At 42.1% G+C, this 23138-nt stretch overlaps 2 protein-coding genes across 10 annotated transcripts in view; one reads left to right on the top strand and one right to left on the bottom strand.

Annotated features, from left to right (window-relative positions):
• Positions 1–23138, top strand: part of LOC111252799 (uncharacterized) — a 94540-nt gene that overhangs the window by 46461 nt on the left and 24941 nt on the right. For all 4 annotated transcript variants that reach the window (XM_022811259.2, XM_086992366.1, XM_022811261.2 and 1 more), the window contains exon 2: positions 975–1211. In XM_022811259.2, coding sequence (XP_022666994.1) covers positions 975–1211 — 237 coding nt within the window. The remainder of the gene's footprint in view (positions 1–974; positions 1212–23138) is intronic.
• On the bottom strand, positions 887–4728 carry LOC111252801 (uncharacterized). 6 transcript variants are annotated; one of them, XM_086992377.1, is made up of 5 exons: positions 4028–4694; positions 3336–3469; positions 2830–3020; positions 1535–1605; positions 887–1199 (listed from the first exon to the last, which is right to left on the bottom strand). In XM_086992377.1, the coding sequence occupies exons 1-3, from the start codon at positions 4165–4167 to the stop codon at positions 2920–2922; spliced, it is 375 nt and encodes a 124-aa protein (XP_086848503.1). In that variant the 5' UTR covers positions 4168–4694; the 3' UTR covers positions 887–1199; positions 1535–1605; positions 2830–2919. The 6 variants fall into 6 exon arrangements, with proteins under 6 accessions (XP_086848503.1, XP_086848502.1, XP_086848501.1 ...); XM_086992376.1 differs by lacking the exon at positions 1535–1605 and adding an exon at positions 1979–2138 and having other exon boundaries at positions 4028–4691; XM_086992375.1 differs by lacking the exon at positions 1535–1605 and adding an exon at positions 2051–2138 and having other exon boundaries at positions 4028–4691.

Raw genomic sequence — 23138 nt, 5'->3', positions numbered from 1 at the left:
GCGCAAAGCAGAAAGGCGCGGAGTGCAGAATGAAATCGGAAAATCGGAACACTATTAAGTCTATCGAGCACTTTGGGCAGTTCGCCTGTTTATTGGCTTCCAGTGGCGGCCAACATATTTCTTGTTTTATCATATCGGCTTCCTAGTTCAGATTTGATTGGACGACAGCATGCACAAGGGAGGCAAAAAAGCGGAGAAGATTAGGAAAATAAAGAAAAATAGAAAGAAAAGACAGCGGTTTAGCCGAACAACAAACGTGTGACTGGGTGTAGGGTGGAACTTGTCTCTCGAACGGTATCTTTTTGCTGGCAAGGTAATCTGCTGGAATAGGTGAACAGGATTTTCGCTCTTGTTTTTTCTGAACACGTTTTTACTCCGCAAAGTTACTCCGGATATGCCTTGGAAACCCTGTTCCTATTCATCCCGATTCTACTTGTTTAGCCAGTATCATTCCGCTCCGTTACCGCGTGTTGTTTTTACCGTTACGTTTGTGCCGCAACGGGCAGCTCTCATTGTGTGCAGTTATTGTTCCCCTGGATTTTATGACGGTACAATACTGCATCCAGTTGAACACTGCTTTTATAGCAGACTAAACTGCGCTATCAGTTTCTTCCCTATTTGGCTTTTTTCGACTCTTCCCCCATTACGCATAAAGAGGGTGTCGGTGGCGACAGTAAACGAAGTACTCAAATCACTAGCCCGCAATCGGTAATAACACCTAGTGCGGGTTCTGTTGGACAATAAGAGGAGCGAAGTACCGACGCCAGCCACTTCGGTTCACACACTATTTGCGCTTCGATGATTATACCGACTTGCCGGTGCCTATTGTAACATGGCATCCTCTGAAGTCCACCTACATATTATGGTATAAATTAGTAATAAATAATAATGTTTAAACAATAGCATTTAATTTCATTGGTCAAAATAGATGGTAACCGAATGATTAAACTATCTTTTCGTTTATAAATTTACAGATCGGCGTGTATATGGCAGACCCCACTACGGTTTAAACCCGCCACCGCGGGCAGCGTCAATTCACGTCGCATCCTCTGTGCACAGTTTTAGTCGGCGGTCAGGAGGCACCTTAATGAGGGCCGGAGCCGGCGCTGATGCCCAGTCGACGGTTATGCGTGAAGAACGAAAACGTCGGGCCAAGACCCGCTGCCTCGTTACCGTCGGCGTGCTTCTTCCGGCCATGGCTGGAATTATCGGTAAGTAAAGGAAATTCTAGTGAGACCCGATAAGGCAAGAGACAAAGATAGACTCCAGACAAACAGCTTGGAAGACGCTTTTGATACCAAATTTAGTGATTTGCAATGATTCAAAAAAAAAAAAACACAAACGAATTAATGTAACCCGGAAGTCGTGGCATTAAATACAGTCACTACGTGTCGAAGATGAGACGTCATGAAGGTCATACGTGCGAATGATTACATAAAAAGTTCGTGCAGGTGTTTTTTTCAAGTTGGAAAAATTGATGGTATTAATAGGACGAATTTCGATTTAACTAATGCAAACATCAGTGAATGATTACCTAGGTAAATCAGTACATTTATCCCAATGGCTGGTCGGCCATCCTACTAAAACGCAGCAAATGTCCGTCAACTGTAATAAAACAAGATATGATCTATTCCGGCATCCATATCCTAGAGCTGGCCATGCAGTCAACTAACAAGACGATATCAGCTGCCGGACCAATATCTAGCCACCATGAAGCAGGGGAAAATAAAGATACACAATAAATAGACAACTCGGAGTTTTAATTTTTAATAAAATGAATAGGTATTGCCGGCATCCATTAGTAATAAACAGGCGGGAAAGAAGGAGGGCAAACGAGAAAGCATGGATTCAGCCATGTGAACAAGCACTCTTATGATGTTACAACGATTGAGATGATTCTGCCACATGAAGATCTTCGACCGGGTCTATGAGATTTGATCACGCTATGATAGCTTATGCAAATTGATTGATACTTTACTTATATTCTCAGATGAACGAAAATAACTGATCCGATCTGATATTCAAATGGAAGAAAAAGTGCTAAATTTACGTGACGATTGAGATGTGATGTAGCTCATAATGGGGCACTGTGACAAATGATTGTTTGGCCCGTTGTTGACGGCGTTCTGGTTCATCACCTATGACATGAGTGACACAAATTACCGGAAGAAAACATTGGCGTAATAATAACAGCATGTAATCAGGGCGGCTAGTGAGAAGCGAAAATATTCCGTATCTATTAGTCATGAAGACAGAACGACGTCTCGCTCATCACGAACACTAGGGATTAATTCCTAAGTACATTTTTATTGAAATGAATCGCGACGTAGAGTGCGCTAGACAATAGCAGGACTAACTGTGCATTTCCGCGGGGTAAGAAGATCTACTGTTGACTTATTATCGTCCAAGGTCTTAATCTTCCGCGGTTCTGTGATTAAGTGGTTAGCTACGAACATTTGACAATAGGATTCAAAAATAGATATTAGGATATCATACAAACTGTTGACTAATGGCTATATTATAAATAGTCCAGAGGTGCACGATCTACCAGTTCCTTGGCAGTGAAAGTTCAACGGCGCGTTCAAACGGGTCCATTTATCTGTATACCGGTAGCTAACGTATCATGAACTTTTATTCTAGCTAATCGTCAACTTGTTGCGGTTGTTACTAGTTCTTTACGCGTGATACAAATATAACATTCCGTAAGCAAGCCATTGTAAATCAAAGACCTCTTATAATAATAAGTGTTTACATGCTATGGATAATTTACAAACTGTCCTGGTTACGCATGTGCCAGCAGAGAGAAACGATACATAAGCACGTACATACACAGTAATCTAGCGTATAGCATCCCAGCGGCCCATCATCATTAACAGTCCGCACCGAAATGCTAGTCACCACCTCTCTATCAGCAATGTCCTAATCCGAATAAATTTTGTCCAGAGCTTTTTCCTGGCCAAAAACACAGATGATCGCCATTGCCCCAACGAATTCGTTGTTTGCCGCCGCCAATGCGTCTGCTGTAATTGAATCAGCAGTTATAACAATTACTAGCCCGTGAAATGTAGATGACAGTCAGAGACGGCTTCTTCTAATGACGACTGCTTATAGCTCATTCTTTCGAATCAGAAGAAGACAAACAAATGATCAGAATAAGAAAAGGAAGCGAACGAACATTTTGGTAGAATACAAACGAAAAGACTCCGACTGAGGAATCGGACGTCTGTCTATTTTTAGTCGCTTGTTTAAACTGAAAGATAGGGGAAGTCTAGGAAGGATTAGAAGATTCATTAACTCGAAGCGTTCCCGATTAATCTGTGATATATCGGCTTTACCAATGGCTAGAATAAAGGTAGATCCAACGACAACGACAACTGGTCCGATGGTCGCCTCCGTGACCAGCGTGAACGTCAATCCCGTTTTACTACGTATACATATCCTCAGATCCCGAAGAATGCAATCCGAGCTCCTATAGACCACCGAATCTCAGCCACAAACGCCTCTGGGGATGAACTTTACTTAGTTGTAATAATAATAATAGTTGGAAAATCAAAAATTCGAAAAATAAATTCAACCAGATTTGCTGTAATAATAACAACAAGACTTGTAAAACTTATATAGCTCTTCTCATTGTTGTGTTGTTAACTACGGTTCGAAAGGAGTACTTTAGCTATATGAGTTACAACAACACAAATGATGTCTGTCTCCCGGAATCAGCTGTTTCCGGAGCCTCTTTCCCGCAACTATTCCCTCATCCCTGGTAGCACTACGGTATCTCACTGCCACACAGTAAACCCTAATGAAAACCGCACCACCTATGTGGGACCAAATCATAGAGATATCTCTGTAATTTCTCTCGCAGTAGATGGCGATATTGTGTTTGTGGACGATTGTAGTACACGCCTGGGCCATCCCCGAGCTCAAACACGCACACAGACACACATGGGGATATGCAGACAATTTCTATACTTGTATCATCTGCTTGCTTACGTAGATTTTTCAGTATACACTATTGGCCCCTACTTACAGAGGGGCCAATGGCGGAGCCGGCGGGCTGGTTCTACAAGTGCTGTCGTTGCCGTTGTTGTTCGTTAGCCCTAGCTGCATCTTGTCGAGCATTAACTTAATCTTGCAATACGTTCGTCGACGTCGAGTTCGGCTGTACATAAGATACACAAAGTTCCTCACAGAATCGTTGTTCCTAGTCGCATTGCTGAGACAAGGAAAACGGTAGGCACCACTTTGTTTTTTTGTCCCGCTGCTCGTACAGCTACCAGTATTACATTGACAATGATTTCTATTGTTTATACTATCTATGGTGTGAGTGAATATAGAAAGACGTTTAGAACATGGGAGATGTTGATGAGGCGGTATAGCGCCATTTTTGCCGCCGCTGGTTGATATGCTTGCGAAGGCGCTGGAAGGCGAATGTCTGCTGCAGTGACGGCGCCTAACGCTCACTAACAAATAGCAACTACGACAGTAGATAACACGGTTTGACAGGCCACACAGTAGGAGCAGCTGTAAAGATTGTCTTGGTCAATAGTGGGAGTTCCGATAGGGAAGGCAGACGTCAAAGACGTTGTTGCGAACGGTTGGCACTGGAAGACTACTGTTTTCTATTTGTAGCATAATATCTTCCGCGTACGCGGTTACCACTGCAGTAGCTCCATCGTCGTCGATTCTATATATATATATATATATATATATATTCGCTAGTTTTTGTTCTTTGTTTAGCGCATCGCTGGCAGACTATCGATACCTTAGTTGATCTCGTTGTTTTTGTCTCGTATCAAGTAGTAATAAGGCGTTATTATCTCTTACGATCGCAGCATACGTACCATTTGGTGGAATTTATAACTGGAAAGGACGAAACCCAGGAATTGGCGGATGGCGGACACGTTCTGATATGATGACCTCTTCATTTAACGATATTGATTTGGTGCTACGGTGTGGGGTGGGGAGTACCCCGAATGTCGCTGCCCGCTTTCAGGAGCAGGGAATGATCGATGTATTTTAACGCATTTTCTCCCGTTTAGTCGCTAATGATTCGAGTAGGCATTATTCGGTATATTAGATAATTTTTAATTATTTAGGTGTATATCCGTATCTACCTTAACTGTTGGGTCAGCGAACAAACGGCACCGTAATTAAGCGCTCAATTCTGGTCGTATGCTGCATAGACACATTGTTATAGGTGCATGTATGCGGTGTTTTCGGTTTAAGTGAGTAGCCACAGATAAAAATGCTACATTATTCGAAGTTTATCAATCCACATAAATTTATCCTGCCTCCTGGTGTCGAAAATCCTAAACAATTTCGAATGATAAAGACAGTATCTATTACCACTCGGCCGGAAAGGCCGCACACAAGGATCTAATATATTTTTTCTAATACGCATTAACATGTGCGCCATGCAATGCGTCTGTCTGCCATACAAAAGTTTTCCTGTGTTCCACGCCATGGGCAGAGTTCTATTCCACAACGTTCTAAAGGGGTTGTTGTCATCTATCAACCTGTAGGTAATAGTTATTGTCGCTTAAGACAGTTCGCGGAATAAAGCGACAATTGGCCTATACGACCGATAACTATGGAGCCAAAGCTTTTTTTAGCAACGACAATGATAGCCATCGCATGAAACCAGACAAATTGTTGTACGATAACAGATTATCGTATTAAAAGTCAGCAACATAAACATTAGCCACGAAGTAGATTAAACGGACAGCGAATGTGGGCAACTTGAAGGCCCTTCCTCTAAAAAGGCCCAAAACTCACCTTTATATATGCTACTCGCTATATTTTTTTTTGCTAAATAGCTGCACAGTCTGAGAGTGCGGTTCAAACAAAGAAAAATAATTGTTGTTTACTCGCCAAATGAAAAAATAGTCAATTTTCTAGATTCTAGTCCAATTCTTATTAAAGCTAACCCCGTTTCCACAAACGCTCTCTACATACTGACCTGTTGGGTGACACACGGTGGTAAACTTCAATCAACGAAAAGCCATTTGACAAGCGGCTAGTTTGACGTGCGTTTCTAACGTATTGGCTGCGCGCACTAACGCTAACGGTTACAGAAGTAGTTCCACGAATAGAAAGAGCGAAAGCAAAGATGAAGAAGCAAATACGGGACACGGCCCGTATAAACTGTATATATTATTGGTCCCTCTAATTACAAAATAAAATTAGCTGGTGGAAGATTGCAATATATATATATATAGTGATGAATTCACCGCGACGCGGTCTCCTTATTTGTTATGGTGATTGTTAGCGTTGTCAGCAATTTTAGAGGTATCATAAGCACGCTAAAACAGCATTCAATTCGGTTTCTTTACACTTTGGGCCCGTAACGACTTGTATCAAAGGCGTTCCGTCTGCATGACTCTATACGCAATCTGGCCTCTTACTCATTCGTGTACAGAGCAATAGTGTTGTCTGTTGAAAACCGAAATCTCTAAAGTCTCGGCCAACCCTGCGTCTTACCTCGCTAGATAAAGAACCTTGAAACCTAAAATGCTAAAGATGCGAGAATGTGTTGAGCCTAGCATAAACTGATACTCGGATCCGGAAAAGTTCTCGAGCCTCAACATCGTTACCAAACGCGCCGATATCGAAATCGGCGTAAGAAAGAAGGACTCGTGTAAAAGCGAAGAAGCTTCCCTTAAAAGACCTACTCATAGCCATGGACCTCGAGTAGCAACACCAAATACCAGAATAGCGTACGGCACAGTTGACGATCTCAAAAACATTTTAGATCTACGCTAGTATTTTGAAAGGAACGACCTATCGAGTGCGCCATTTAGTTAATTTTTAGGGTAACCTTTGTATTTACAATATCGCAGTTTATTACGTACACAGGGAGGACATACATACATATGGGACCAATGACTGAAGCGTTACGTGAGCTGAAAGTCTTCGGGACATTTGGAACTTTGATCAAAAGTAACTGAATTTCTTTGCGTCCAAGTTTTCGTTTTACTTTGAGGACATATAAGATATATGACTCTAGTTTGTAATATTGGTACGAGATTATATCGGTAACGCAATCGCCGGAATTTTGATCGCTTTAAATAATACCTTGCGCATTAGCTTAGTACGTTCTCAATATATTACAGATCATTACCTACAATAGCCTATTGTAAAATATAACATTCAAATTTTATCAATCAAATGTCTATTATTACTGTTATTATTGTTGAACAATTTTACGGCATCCCACCCATGTTTTTAGCTAACTTTTCTTGTGAGAAACATAGGCTTGCAACGCAAAAGATTTTTACAAAATGCGTGGGAAGCGCAAACACTGTCTAGTTATTAGTTACCATCCCATACTCTTTTGTTGCGCTTTTAAAACACGATCCTTCCAACAAGCAGCGATTGTTTCCTGGTTGTTAGTTACCACAAATTATTATAGAATCTACAGATCTATAAAGTTAGAATGTATTGATGACATCCCTGGATGATTCCTGATTCGATAGGAATTAACTGCCACGCTGTCTTTCAGTGCTCTACAAATGGGAGTAATTTAGCACTGCCGTGAGACCGCAGAAGGCGCGCTGCTATTGTTACCAGTGCGTACGAGCGCCCTGGGCTATGAACCGCCGGCAGAGGAGCATTGTTCATGGGAACGTTTGGGAGTCTCCCACGCGATTTTGTCATCTGGGAAGAGCTTTCGCCGCAGACAGTCCAGCGGTGATACCAGCCAATCAAAACAGAGTCATTCAACAGTTAAACGGACATGAAATACTGTTCCATTCGCAGATTTTGCTACGTTTTGTTCAATTTTGTTTTTTGTTTCCCTCTTTTATAAATACTTATAGACCTTCGAACGGCTGAAAAATGCTTCTCATTTTCCTTCTATTGGTAATAAATAAATCAACGAGGCGAGGCTCTCCTGTTATCTAGCTTTAGTAGGTGAAGTGAGAACAAATTCAAGTAGATATAATGCAGATTAGCTTTTCAGTAAGCCAATGTTGTATTAGCTGAATTTCAATGCAGGCATCATTTATCTTCTCCAATGAAGATTTTGGATTGGTTAACGTGGCAGCTTTTAGAGGATAAAATCACGTTTCTGGCCGGGGAATAAATCGAACGCAACAATCCATCGATTCTTCCAGGCCGATACAGTTGATGATTATTTACACATATCAGGCTTGTCCGCTTGACTTCAGATACGATGCTCTCTTCTATTGGGTCTACAAATGAGAAACGAGTCTCAGCTTTTAACACCTTTGATGCTTCCAATACCCGAACACAGCCAATATCGATTTTCAAAGAGAACTGCTAGAAAAAAAAGCTTCATTATTCGTTCGATCAATAGTTCTTTCTACTGAATCATAACGTCACTAGTATATGGTTTGTCACCCCCAGAAAGAAGCGAGTAAAAAAGATGTGTACAGGTCTTCTTCTTTATCTTTACGAAGCCCTCCTGTCGCCGTAGGCAGCGTACCTCTACCTATCAGTACGACGCCGATAGCGGAAGATATCTAGTCAATATTTACTCAGAGAATTTTCTCAGTAACGGCGAAATCTACGTTGCCGCACCAGTTACGTGTCATCACATGTTTGTCGATCAGTTTGTCAAAAACTATCGCTATCAGCTGTTGGTCAGATGTCATTGTCGAGTACCGATACAGATTGTGTGTTACCATATCGTTAGATTTATTGGCTACTTTATTTCTTCTGGTCCTACCGTTACAGTTGCAAACCTTGTGTAGTCCTCAAGTAGGAAACAAGGTATTAATAGAAAAATGTTTTTATGTTCTTTTTTTTTATTTTAAAGGAAACATGTTTAAAGTATCGTTAGAGTCTACCGCACTATTGTAGGGAAACACACAACGCTCTCCATGAGTTAGGATAGCCATTGCAAAACTGAAAGAGGTACCGAGCAATGTGATAGAACGGGATGACGCCAGGCTCGATGCTGCTACAAGGTTCGCCGGTGGAATTTCGAAACCAAGTGCGATTTTCCTGAAGAGTGTGTACGGCTAATGATGACCAAGGAAGGAAGGAAGGAAGGAAGGGTTTCTTAGGACGAGCCGTCAGTGAAAGATTCGTATCGATACGTATTTCGCCTGAAGTCAGTGTCGGAGTCGAAGCTACGTTACTGGTGGATTCTACGATTCACTGCGATCGACCAGTGAAATCACTAGCTATAGCTGGTGCGTTTGCGGTTAAATTGTCGAACCCATGGCTCCCTTTGTAGAAACTGGATCATTTGCTCTAAATATACCCAGCCACAAATCTAGCGGTCACGAGATGGGCTGCAGACTGGCCATAGATATATAAAGTGGCACTCCCATATAGGTAATATTGCAATTATACGCTTGTCTCGATGCAGCCATCCAATAGCAGCCGTTCAAATAATACTGCAGTCAAACAAAGGTTGAAATTGCAGATTAATTGTCTTTGTATAGCGACATAAAATTGTCGAGGACGGGGGAGACACCTTATGCACCGAAATCATTTGAATGAATCCACTCTATAAAAAAAAATACCTAAGTAAGCAGAATTTATGTCCATATCGGTAACGATTGCCCACTTAAAGTTTTTGCCTAATTTTAGCTAGCTGAGACGAGCTATAGAAACGGAAAGCGGATGCTTTATGTATCAGCTGGCATATGCCGTCTTGGGACGCCAAATTATCATTTCAGTACTATAATCGTATTCAATGCAATTGTCTATTAGTTTACCACGTTTAGCATTTCTTGTAAACATATACTCAAGTCTAAAAGGAGAATCCACTTTTTCGGGCCCGGTCTACGTGTTAGCCCAGGCAATATGCTTTAGATCGAAAATAAAATTAACCCGCAGCCTGTGCATGTGACAGACACCTTAACGTGATGCTAAAACAGCTGGCCAGCAATACAATAGGCCTGCCACAATAAACGGATGAATATAGTTACAATAGCGGGCTTTAATTAGTGTGCTAGGCACAATCGCCGCATTAGGGCACTCTGTCTTTAGATTAGCTTGGTAAAACTAAGAGAAAAACTTTCTACTGCAGTCTTTTGTGGAAATTCATGGTCCTCAAGTGTATAATCGACAAATGAAAATTACTGAGGAATAGAAGTGTGACACTCTTCTAAGAAATGAGGCCTATTTGTTTTCAATTACACATCCAACAATGGAGATAACATTCGCAGGGACCTATCGGTTCTGTCGAATCCTATGAATATTTAGAGCGATAAATCATCATTTTTGTCAAACAGTTGAGACGTATCCTTTGGTCTGACATGTTCTTTATTTCGGGTTTGATACTAGCGGGCATCTGCTTTGATTCGTTAAGGTAGCCACTAAAGCTGGTGAAGTCGATCAAACACAATCACCCTGACGTTCGGTGTACAATTGAACGGAAACTCCGTCTGTGTCGAGGTTCCTTATCAACAGATGCTGACCTTTGCTTTCATTCAATTTTAATCGTAGACGTTAGATTGCATATGAATGCCACGTTCTTAAGAGCTAGCGATATGTCAAATAAGGCTAATATAATGAATTGCACGGTACGAAAATTTAACAGGGTCTTATGACGCAAACGTAAGTTAAGTTTCCACTGTATATAAAGCCGCTCGGTCATACGTAATTACGTATGCATTGAGTCTTATCGAATGTTCGAGCGATCTTCCTGCAAGGCAGCCAGGACCTGATCTTTTTCCTTCGTTACAGAACTGTTAGCAGCAAATAGAGGTCTCTTCAACATTCAAATGAGGGTTCATAAGACAACTGGAAACAATGAAACTTTCTGCTGCGATCTGAAAGAGCTTTTCAAAGCTCGGCAATAACAAGCGGTCTACAGGAGATAGATCGAAGTAAGTACATCATCAAATCAGTTGGTCGGATATTTGGCCCAGCGGGCTTCTGTGTCGAATGGTCTCGCGGCCGTACTTCGTCGTCCTTGGCAAGCAAAAGGATTAATCTTGTTTCCCCCTGCTAGTGAGTACATGCGGTCAGTGAAATGTAGAATTGATCGTCGGCTAATTCGGAACAAAAAAAGGCCGTACGTTTTTTCTCTTGTCTGTTACACTAGGCCACCTTGAAAAAAAACCGCAAAACCCTTCGTAAAAAATACCGACAAAGCGGCGTGTCTGAGGAACAGAACACGGATAATAGACACAAACAAGAATGTGGTCTTGCTTATTGTTACGCTTGCAGCTGCGAATACGCTATGGAATATAGTAGGATGCACACATGTGCATCCCGGCTATAGCAGCTCATGAAGGTCTATTTGAAATGGCTTAGTTTCATTGTCGCAATGAAGTTTGTTGTCGGAGTCATCACTGCCGTTGCGGGCCGCGGCCTAGGAGGTATGAACTCAAACAAAGCCAGTCTTCCAGCGGAGCACCAGAGTCAGCTAGACGGAAATACAGCTGTAAGCGATCCACTATCGCTGGAGTTAGGCGACAAAAACAACTTACTGGTAACGACCTGTTTCACTATATACCGTTCATTTATCGAACTAAACAAAACATCGCAGTCCATACAATAACAGCTAAGCATAGCTGATCTTTGTATAGAAATACATAAGTGTATGAATGCATCTGGAGGAAAGGGGCAGCGAAAAATCGGCCGTATGGGTTCACTAGGATATTTATAAACATCTGAAAATATGTACACGTACGTTGATTGGCTTCTAAACATTAAGCTCGATTTGAGTGGGCTCGAAAATGTTTTGTAATCGAACGTAAAATCTTTCCGTAGCAATAGCTCAGGCTTACGGCCCAAGGCCATTGTGTTACCAGGTGTGCAAAGGCATATTTGAATGCACAGTATTTGTTTGGCTACTTGTTCACGTTAAGCAGTATGCTGACTATACAGTAACGCGGGCTGTGAGCGATTCACGTATGAAAGAAGTTTCCGATAAGCACAGATATATATAATCTGCGTTTTGTTGTTAACTTTGTATTAACTTGCGAGCGTTTGATGGGTCTCGAAAAATTGCAAATAGTCCTAAAAAACAAATAATGCAAAATCTATTATTAGATCATCGTATATTGTTGATCATATCTAGCTTTACAGGCAATCGTTTCGAGTGATTTCCCCGCCAGTAAGCCAGTGAGCTAGAAGACAGAGTCACCTGAACTAAATGATCTGAACTGTTTATCAGAGGCGGATAAATAGATACTTCAATTCGCGAAAATTTTCACGTTTGTCATGGGTTGTTGTTGGTGTCGTCGTTGTTGTTGCTAAGCGAATTTTTGGCATTATAACTTTGTTGTCGCGCTAAAGCGTTGCAGATATTATCATCCTTCGTTTACATTGAACTTAAAGGATATTGTACAACATTGATTAATAAATTGTACCATTTAGTACGAATATATTATCTTAAGCGTGGCCAAAGTCCATATTTATTTGGCCGCATCCGTGGCCGGCGGTTCGTAAGCTTGTCACTGGCCTTGTCCACAGTTCAGCCAACACGCGACACCTCACGCCGACGTCTCCGAATCGCACTGGACGAGACTGAAAAGCCAAACGAAGGTGCTGATCATGCTGCACAAATTTCCCTGTACAAACACCGCTTGCCTTTGAATAAGCGACTAAATAAAGCAGGCAAAAGGGACCTATTCCTTCCGTCACAGAGTTTAAACCATGCTAGCACAAACAACAGTCGCCTCAGTTGATATCTTAGCGTTACGAACTTGTCCTATGCCACGCGCGAGGTGCCTCGGTGTGTACGTTTGTCTATATGTTCACGTGAGGGTTCTTTGCTAATAGCAAAGATAACGGTAACATCGACATCGCTTCTTGTTAAATTCTCCCGCTGGCAATGCTTCTCGTGCTAGCACTCCATGTGCTACTGTTGAATCCTTCGTCCCGCGTCACGAGGACGGCCATCAGCGATATTCTGAGCTGCGATCATTTTCATTTACCGGCTACATAACGGCAACGACATGACAGCAACAAGGACGTTGAGCTAAAGGTTTTGGGACAGATGGAAGCAAAAGGAACTCTCTAATATCTATCGTGTAGTTGGTTGACTTGATGGAATTGGGCATGCGGCGATAACATCAAGGTGTCGCAAGATAAGCCCAGACAAAAGAATAATTGGTGGACCATGGAATCTGGACCGGTGCCAGACGTAACTGACTCTTCATCGGGTTTCCTGTACTCTTGTAGAAATGTCTATTTTATTCAAGTGTCGTTGACGGCCACAACACTGCCATCGCCACTAATTTCGTTATGAAGCATCCATGCTATGCGGACTTGAACGTCTCACTATTTGCGACTTAGTAAAAGCCCATAGCACACGGTAGGTTGGTAATATAAAGACTACAATGAAAAAAAAAAACTATAATAAAAAAAACTAGTTATACTAGCCAAAGCGCACAAATCCTGTATTGGCTAGTTCGGTTAATCTTTAATTGTTATAACTGAATTACAGAGAACCTTGTTATGCAAGGACAGAGTCATCAATAGGAAACCGTCATGAAGGACATGAGGAACTCTATGAAGCTCAAAATAATAGCATTATTTAGGCGAACACGAAATTTCTGGCATTAGGATCTGTTCACTACTTTTCATTTTTATTTATTTTGGGCAAGCTTTAAATAAATACCTATATGCTCCTGCAAAAGTCATTTTCGACCTTCCATGTAGCAGTCAACTAACAAATGATAACGGGTGTTATTTGTGTAGTCCACTGGATGGGATACCCATTGCGGTCCCAGTGGGTTGTAGCAGGACCTGCAATTGTTAGTCGTCCTTGCGTAGGGTATCTATGGCTTAAAGCTGTAATCGGGCCTACATGGCTGCAGGCAAAAGCCGATTTGGTCTTCGTCGACGAAAAGTAAAAGATATGCCCCTAGAGACAGGGCTAACAATGTACTGCCTCCACACGAATTAAAGAGCTTCTAGAGAATTAGCAGAGTTACGGGAAGAGTCTACACTAATACGGGCATGCAATATACTCGAACCCATCCGTCTAGATCATCTCAAGGATGTCACTCTTTCTGCCCAGTACACGTTGTCCAGCCTGGTGAGCTTCTTTGGACAAGGAACTTTGGAAGCCGTAGACCTTACCACACGGAAATGAATAGGCACATAGGACCTTTGACTTTGAAATTGTTAGACTACCCAGAAACGATAACTTCCCTTTTGTTTAGGGAAGCAATAAAGGGTAAGTTTGTATATAGTGCTGTATGTACTAAGGGCCTGGTCACATATTACAACAGTTCTGATTACTAAGTTTTACATCGGTACTATCCCGCATTTTAGCGAAGAAAATAGCTAGATGCTAGTAAAGTTAAAATCATAAAGATTGGAGCGGAAAAGAAAACCCCTCGCTATCGATGCTGCTGGCGGCGACGAGCCTCGACGATTCAAAGTATTGCCGTGACCAACGTAGCAGGCAGCTCATGCGGAGTAAACCATTCGCTGGAGATTTCAGAAACCTCGTAAAACGCTCGTGTGTGCTTCGCAATAAAGAGACATCACCGAAAGAGCTACCAAGAATACGACTGACTAAGAAAGGAATCAGAAAACATATTTGGTGGGACCGACGTCGACTAAGAATCAAAAGAAAAACGAGGGTAAAAACGGCTCAGGGAAAGCAGTTGACACTGAGACAGGTAAAAAAAAAAGTGGCGACTGACGCCATCGTCGCTAGAGGGCATCTGGTGGCGGGAAGCATAGAGGCATTGGAGAAATTCCCTCTGATTAAGAAAAGTCAAGAAGAGAGACTTCCTTATGGTACTGTGTGGGTTGACAGAGCAATCCTTTGCCGCAGGCGCAGACTACCTTGTTGGTCGGGAGGCATGCCTACCTGAAGAAAAGCAAATTTGCGGCCCGATTACCGACTAGTAGTAATCGAAAGAAGGTGTTAACTAAGTAAAGCTTGCTCAAGACGAACCTAGAGAGTGAGGCCAACGACTTATGGTCACATATGTATTAAGAGGCGAATTTCGTGTGCCGTACTGTCTTAGCGGCTCATCCCACTCGTGGAGTTTCAGCGAACACGTCGGTAGAAAATCGTGAAGCAGAAGCTGAGTGTAACGTTTTGTATTCTTATTTTATCGATCTAATTATATCCCGTTAGATTGAAGGTTACTGTTGTCGAATGACCTAATGTTTGAAAAAAGCTATGCAAATTTTCATACCTTTCCGTTATTTAGTACTGCTTGTTTTTTTTTATGTCGATAGTTAAGAATATATCAGTGGCAAACTAAGAGTTACAGATTGTACTGCTATGTCTGCTTGTAATCGAGCGCCCGTTCCAGAAATGCTAATCTAACAACTAGTAGATTTATCGGCTCGCGCATCCAAGATGAGAATGTTCAACCCACACAAAAACTCTACGCTTTATGTGACACTTTTTGCACAACAATCAGTACCTGCATTATGCGTTTACGTTACACCTGGGACATATTGGGTCGAAGTTGAGAAAATGCTTTTGAAGTTAATACCTTGCTGTCGTTTGACGAATGCCGAAGATGGGAAGCCTAAGAGCCGGGACGACCAGAAGCAACTGAAGGGGGCCGCATTTGTTGGCTCCTTCACTTCGACTCTTCGTCTTCTTTTTTGTCGGCATCTTTTTTTCCATAAATGAAATGTATGGCAGCGCTTGATGGGCGCAAAAATTGACGTCGGCGCACCACAGTGATCTAACAAGAACAAGGAAAAACCGGCCGTTTGGTGTTACCGCCCGTATTTACTATTAGCAACGTGACAACAACACATAGCAGTTCGTGGTCGATGACACCAAATCAAAGCTACCGTTACAGGCTTTTTGTACCATCACCAAAGCCACGTCCTTTTCTGCTATTGACTATTTTCCCTCTCTGTTCGGGCATCAATTTAACAAGGCTTTTTTACGGCAACTACATTGGAAATACGTGTGATATAACAGCCACTACGATCAGCATTACTTTCAGTAGCTCAATTTTTGTCCCGTTAGGCGCTACGTAGTCGGCACCTAACGACGGAATTGGCACCCAAAAGAGAGACTAACACTACGAATTCGACTAGCTTTGCCAACTGCGCTTGAATTATTTGCTGTTTCGTTGCAGGATCATAAGATATTTGCCTTATGTGTGCGACGTATGATGCTAGCTTTGTTCGGAGCAATACCGTGGCACTTCCCGGACCGCGGGATGTATACGAAGCCTCAAAATTTGCCGAAGCGCGCCAACTCCGACGGGGTTTTGATAGTGTTTCAGCGCAGACACGATATTTCTACAATCGTCTTTGTTTTCTGCAATGGTAGCCACTGCGAACCGTAACGCCGTGTTACCACCAAGATATAAGTTGGGTTGCTTGGTTGAGGCGTTACCCCAGTCCAGTGGTTTCGACGTACGGCAACGACCGCCACCGTAGCAACCGTCAACGCGTACTACTGTGTGTCTATTCGAAGAAAGACGATGTTTCGCAATGCCAGTTCACTTTTGTTCGTTGCACTGCAATTGTGTCTCTCGGGCAATGGCCAACACCAAAAGCGGGTTTTTCGGAGATTTCGAGCTTTTCAGAGATGCATCAGAGTATTTTTCCCTCCGACGACAATACCCCTGTTATCTTATACATGCCTTCTTACCAGTTGTTCGCTAAATAAAAGCGTTCGTAGCATCCATTAAGAAACGTCCAACCGACGGCGTGGTCGGCAAATACCTACAGCGTAGTTGTAGTTCAAATGAACGGCCTGGGGTTAGCGCACAATAGTTGCAACGGCTAAATGGCGTTTATTAATTCCGGTCGGGCAGCGGAACGGACGCTTCGGTCTACGTAGATTTGCGTGGTATCAATTCCTTCACGAGACTGATTGAATTACATTGCTAATGTCGTCGCTACGCTGCTGCTGCCGTTGGACGCAGGGGTCCTCTCTCTTTACTCCTATCCGTCCTTTATTTAAAATCTATCCAATTTATTCACTTCCGACTTGGTTTCATGTATTCTTTGCTGTCTCGCGTGTCTTTGCCATTGTTGGCGTCGCCGTCGCCTTCAGTGAAGCCGCTAGTTAGCCGTCAGTCACCTTTCCCGCGTTAGATGATCGATACTGTCAGTGATACTAAAGTGGAAATTCACTCTCACGCATAGAATAGTTCTTCTCAGACTATTAAAAATTTAGCGTTGCCATAACTCTGCACAGACGCAGCTGATTTATGAGTCGTCGTCAACTACGACAGATTTATGCTCCTCTCGCTCCCCATGCGGGTATTTCCCTCCATGTTAAATCTGCTTGAATATGAAGACGGTTACAGCCACCGCTGCCGCTATCTGCAAAACGAGAATCATAAGACACTTCAATGAAGGTAACATTTTATAACGAAGATTTTAATGTCATACTGGTCAAAACACAACAATAACGACAATCAAACGGACTGTCGATTAGTGGACGACTAGGTTCACCTAAATCCTCTGACGATAAAGGAGCCTTGAAGATATTTTTTATGGGGAAGAATACAAACGACAATGGACTGGCTTCAGAGGCAGCAGGAGCTGTAGGAGGAGAATATAAAAAATTTACTGTAAATTTATAACCAAGAAGAAAAGTGTCCTTTACACCTCTGATACATTTTTTTAGAGACAGGGCAAGGAGGTCAGGGTTTTTCGTTAATTTTGGTGATTGTTTAAAAAATTTTGACCATGGAAAATTTACCAATGGGGTCTTGTCTGACGTGGACTATACGGATCGTATTTGGACGCAACGCAGCAAAAGGTGAAGCTTCAGGAGGTCAGTAACAGAAGGCATGAACCAGTAAGGTAACTGAGCTGCCAACTGATTTACAAAAAAACCGTATGTATGAATCGTTTATGTCAATTCATAGAATACACAGAAGGTTAGCGGTAAAGGAGGTGAGGTAAGAAATATCGTCTGGTCCATGCGCCGGCTATTTTACAAACTGCTAAGGTTACATTAGAGATATGAAACCTATGAATTACAATGCAGCGTATCGATATCAAGGGCTTCTACTGCAAAAGCTGTTCGTTTTGTTACTGCATACACCTTAAGTAGAAAATTTAAAACAAGGACACGTTCTCATCCGAATATTTGGGCCTTAGCATCGCTAAAAAGCCTCCTATGTAAATCATTTTGAATCATGATCAATCTTCCGTTTAATACAAGGAGTGCCCAAGAGCCGCTGCCGGCACGATTCCTTCACTGAAATTGAAGAAGTAGGAAAGTTTCAAAAGCGACCATCAACGAAGTTATCGCTGCTATCACTGCAACGGTTAGGGAGCAGGCCTCAAACAAGCAGGTATTATTGAGTTTTGCAAAAGAAAGGTGGGAAGCTACGCTGGTCTTTAAGCAGCGGAAGAAGCTGCGGTAAACTGGTGATGCTTGTTGCATATCAGACGCGTCGTGACAATGCCCATGGTTTGCCTTTTCGATCGATTCATACGTGTTTTCTCAACCACAACGTAACTTTTTTAAATACGTAATGGTCTGCTAGTTTGTATATCGTGCTGTTAAGGCGTGATGAAAGGGGCAAACCTTACGATCGGGAATGGGGGACCGATAGAACTTATGGCGACGGCGACAACTAGAGGCAGTGACGCTTCGATAATCAACAGAGGACTCGTTTGTCAGTGGTGCTGGTGCGGGGTCTAACCGCGTGGAGGCACCATGCAGATCCTGAATAGAAACGCGATTAGACTTGAACATTTGAGAATTATCATACATCTAGTGGATTTGTTGAATGATTGACAAGTCGATTAGTCCTAGAACCACTTGAAGAGCGCTGGGTTTAAGACCTGAACAAAATGTGTATACGTGTATATACCATGTGTGTATACAAAACTGTAACGTTGTTCGTACAAATATTCTTATTCTTATGAAAGATTGTTATATAAGAATAGAAGAATACGTGGTGGATGATAATTGCCTATGGATTAAGGATAATAATAAAAGTTCTGATTAAGTACGTGTAGCCAAAAGTTTAGAGTCAAGATTTTAGCATGACCGAAAATTCCAAATATAAGCCACATGTTAATTCGAATTACCCTAGAAACAAGATATTTTTTCTATTTCGCTGGCCGTAATAGGAATTCCCTCTGTGGGTAGCACTGATGCTGTTAACTGCGTACAAATCTACTATGCTATTGTCATAGCACTTAGGATCTGCTAGTGAAATGGAGGCCAGGTCAAGGCATTGCCTTGGAAGGTTTTTTCTTAATACGTTTCACACTGAGCAGTAACCACACCATATTTTTCGCTTTTATTTGGTACAAAAGCTCGTATTCCAAACACCTTTTTTTTTTCTAAACAGTAGAAAAAGTACTCTGGACTAATCCATCCTTTTCGTCTTTATAATATCAGGGTATGAAATAGAATTTGAGAAAGTCGGCCAACTCGGTTGACCTCAAAGGCTTTGCAAAATTACTGAGCAAAGGTAATTGGCTTAAAGGACAAAGTACAAACGATATAATACGGTAACGAAGCAGTTATCTTTAAGCTATTTTTTTATGAGCAAAAGTTACGCCTGACAGTCGCTTTGCGTCTAAGGAACAAAAAACTGCAAGAGGGAAGTTCTATAGCCTTACTGAAGACGATCGAGAGCCTTCGTTAGTCGAAAATAAAGAAAACTTCGACACTCACATGTCCGACATGTTTGTTCACTAATCTAGCACCGCCGTACGAGATTGGCTGGCAATTTTGCAATAACCAGTCGTGAATATGAGCAGCGTAATGGCGCTCGCGCTTCGTAATACTGTTTCGTCTTTCATTCATTAAATTCAATGCAATATCTCTCTTTATAGATAAGCAATGGGTAAGATTTATCTTTTCTTCTTATTGCTTATATAGGTAGTTTTCAATATTTCAGCGCGCACGATCGAGAAACCAATCTGAAATTATTTGAGTAAAAGCGAACTGGACTTTATAAACGCCATAGATATACACTAAAATGGTCAATTTGGTGTCACCCTGCCACATAGAACATAAGAGGCCAGTCATAGCAAGGATAAACTTTATACGCCTTACTGGTATCCGTGAGTTTTTTTTTTAACTGTGACTACGCTATTTAAGAGTTTCATAGCAAAGTATGTCACGAATCCTGACATGCTATTGACGCACATCTAAACGTTGAAATGACTGATCGTTTATACACGGCTAGGCCCACACTAATATTACTGGCGCTCGGTAAGTGGCTCGGTGCAAAGCAACGGTCCGCATAAGAAGACCATATGAGAAAGCTGATCATTTCTACTACACGATAGATGCAACGCATCTTCATTCATATGTGTGCCTGTGTCTACAACAACGAGTAGTACGCTAATCCCAATCATAGTCACTATAATAATAATACTACCAGCAGTCATTAACCCAGTGTTTTGCGCTGACGTCCACTCCAACAACGGCGACTGTTATTCGATGACTGTGCTTCGTTCGTGACGACAGTCCGAAACCATCTCGTCGCGAGATCCGTGAGACGGCCTTCTCAGTGGCTCTCAGCCATTGTAAGCAACGTTTATGCTAATTATGACAGCAACGATGTCAAGAAGAAGCACCACAAAAACGGTTCGCATCAGGTGCTATTGGCCGCCAGTTGTCGGGTGTCCAGCGATTAACTAATTCCTGAATTCAGGATTACGAGTCCCTTTTGTTGTGGGTTTTCGACCAGGCCCACAATGGCGGGGCTACTTCTGCGACAGCTCAGTATTGCGGTATTGTTCGGAAACCTGTAGGCAACCCTGACGGTCCCAGTTGGTCGTCTTGGCTCCCTGTTTACCCATCCCACCAAAGGATAGACCGAAGAACAGATTGCTGTACGGCCCTACCTATACGAAAGAAAGATCACAAAGAAAGGACCCAAAGAAGAAGAGTATTCCGGTACGCAGTCACGCGTACCCATACCTGTTACAAAAATAGCTGTTCCCCAGTTAAACAGTGGACGCCAACCGAAGATGAGACATCAGAAATAATAAGAAACAGCTGGAAAAGTTCCTTCTCACCTCGATCATCACCGGCATTACGTTCAGGGTTAATAAGATGGATCAGTTAGTATTTGTGCTACTGTTGCATCTTGTTCTCCTTTCCCCCTACGAGCTGTTCAAGCCCGGCGGGCGAACACATATGAAGAGGTGTTGGCAGAATTACTTGATCATGGCATCACAACTGTAGCGTGATGACTTGAAGAGATGGCAATGAAGACAAGATTTGAAGATTCAAGTATCTCTGCAACGTTCCGTCGCGCGGTGGAAACACTGCAGTGATTCACGAAATTAGTGTTAATGCCAACAATGGCTGCAGTAATGATAATGTTGATATCACGCAGTGACCCTGTAATAGATGCAGTATCAGTGGCAAGGGTGATAAGGATGCCATCGATACCGTAGTACGCTTATCACATATAACATAATTTACATAAACAGCGCGTAGACACACGCATATCTCTGTCAGTGTTAATCCAGCATTATGGAAACATAGGGGAGGTATCAAGATATAGTCAAGCACAAGATAAAGACATAATCAATCACATAAAATAGGTATAAGTTAAGACGAAGTTACGGCTTTTTCGAAAATTGCCGGGCACAATTAAAGGCTGAATTGTCGATGGTACATCTCAGTATAAGGTACTGTAACATTGCGTGGGTACGTGTCTATGAGACGAGATTAAACTTCTGATCTCGATGGAAATGTCTATGATGTGAGCGGGAGATAATCAGCTAGTTCGAGAACCAGATAATAAGCACTGATAGCATTGAAAATGCAAACGTGTATGCACTGATCGTGATTAGTGTGGTTTTGTTACGGTTGAATGTTAAGATAGATAGTGTAAAAAAGTTACATCAGCACTCCTTGTCCTTCGAACCCATTGCAGTGGCTGCAAATATTAATCAGGCAACTCAGCAAATCAGGCAGCAAAGTGCACGCACGAACATCGAACAAAAACCGATCTAAATAAAGTCGATACATTTTCTTATTAAAGTTTGCTTCTTTCGTTGTAGGCCCATTATCATCGCCGTTCACCGAGTGAAGGAGGAATTCGGCCAACATTTATTAAGTAGTTGTCTAGTCTTCGAATCCATTTGTTAATTTCGATGTTAGATACTCTTTACATTTTTAATTAGATTGAGCTTTAACCCATTATAGGGTTCAATACGGCCATGGCCGACTATTTTTTCTAACTGCAGGAAGCTTTCTCGGTAGCTGCCACTACTCAACCAGGACACTGACGGATGAAGTGAGCTCAACAACAATACGGAAGCCAATTGTACCGCTAGCTTGTTTTTGGCTTGTTTACAATTTCAAGTTATACTCGATAGAAGCAAAACCGCAATTCAACGGAGAGGAAACAACGAAAAATTTTCGCCAATCATTTTTGGGGCTAAACAATGTTCGTTACGCTTTCGCTACGGATCTGACCTGTCCCGGGTCCGGGTTCGATGACCAGACCTTTAATCAAACCGATGTAACGGCCGCCTTAAAAGAGGCAGTAGCCCAGCAACAAGAGCAAACGCTTCGCGCAGCTAAAAGAAAAGTCAAAAACGATAGAGTAGCAATATTTAGATAGAACCAACAGCCACAATGGAACAACTACCAAATCAGCACGGATAACTATGAGGATAGTCATCGTATAGTGAAAAGGACAAGCCAACGGCAACAATAGTGATTTCCTGCCAGCTGAACAATCCGCAAAGAAGAAACTGTAATGGGAAATTGCTTGAGTGTTCGATTGAAGCAATGCTCTCAAGTAGTTCGTGGGCGAACATCTGAGCTGTACGATATATCGATAAACAGACGGCGACACAAATCCAATAAAATATTTTTCCTGTCAGGCCTAGTTGTAAATAGCTAGCAACAAAAAATAATAGAAAAAATCCTAGTCGCCATTTTTAAGGCATAAAACTGTGATAACGTATAGACATATACATGACAATAATGATGAAATATGTCGTATCGCCGAAAAAAGGCCACGTTGAATCGTGATTAGAAGCATTGGCATGGGTACTGTGTAGGATGACACGAGTGTTGAAATAAAAAGGTGTGGAAAGGAGTAGCTTGTATAGTCTCTTCATGGTAACTAATGTTGGCTGATTGTCCTTGGATATAATGACGCCGTAAATAATAGATATCGCTGCTGGCACTCATTACCGGTTGGTGCAAACTAGAGAAATACAAGCCTTTAACTTGAATTGAAGACCATTTAGGTCTTAAATAAAGCTTGTGCACTTGAGCATACAGGTTTAAAAGCTATTTCGGTTTGTAATAT

The sequence above is a fragment of the Varroa destructor genome, unplaced genomic scaffold (assembly GCF_002443255.2).
Source record: "Varroa destructor unplaced genomic scaffold, Vdes_3.0 BEIS01000006.1, whole genome shotgun sequence".
Taxonomy (NCBI): domain Eukaryota; kingdom Metazoa; phylum Arthropoda; class Arachnida; order Mesostigmata; family Varroidae; genus Varroa; species Varroa destructor.
The sequence above is the reverse complement of the archived record's forward strand: the minus strand, read 5'-3'. Positions and strand labels throughout refer to the sequence as shown.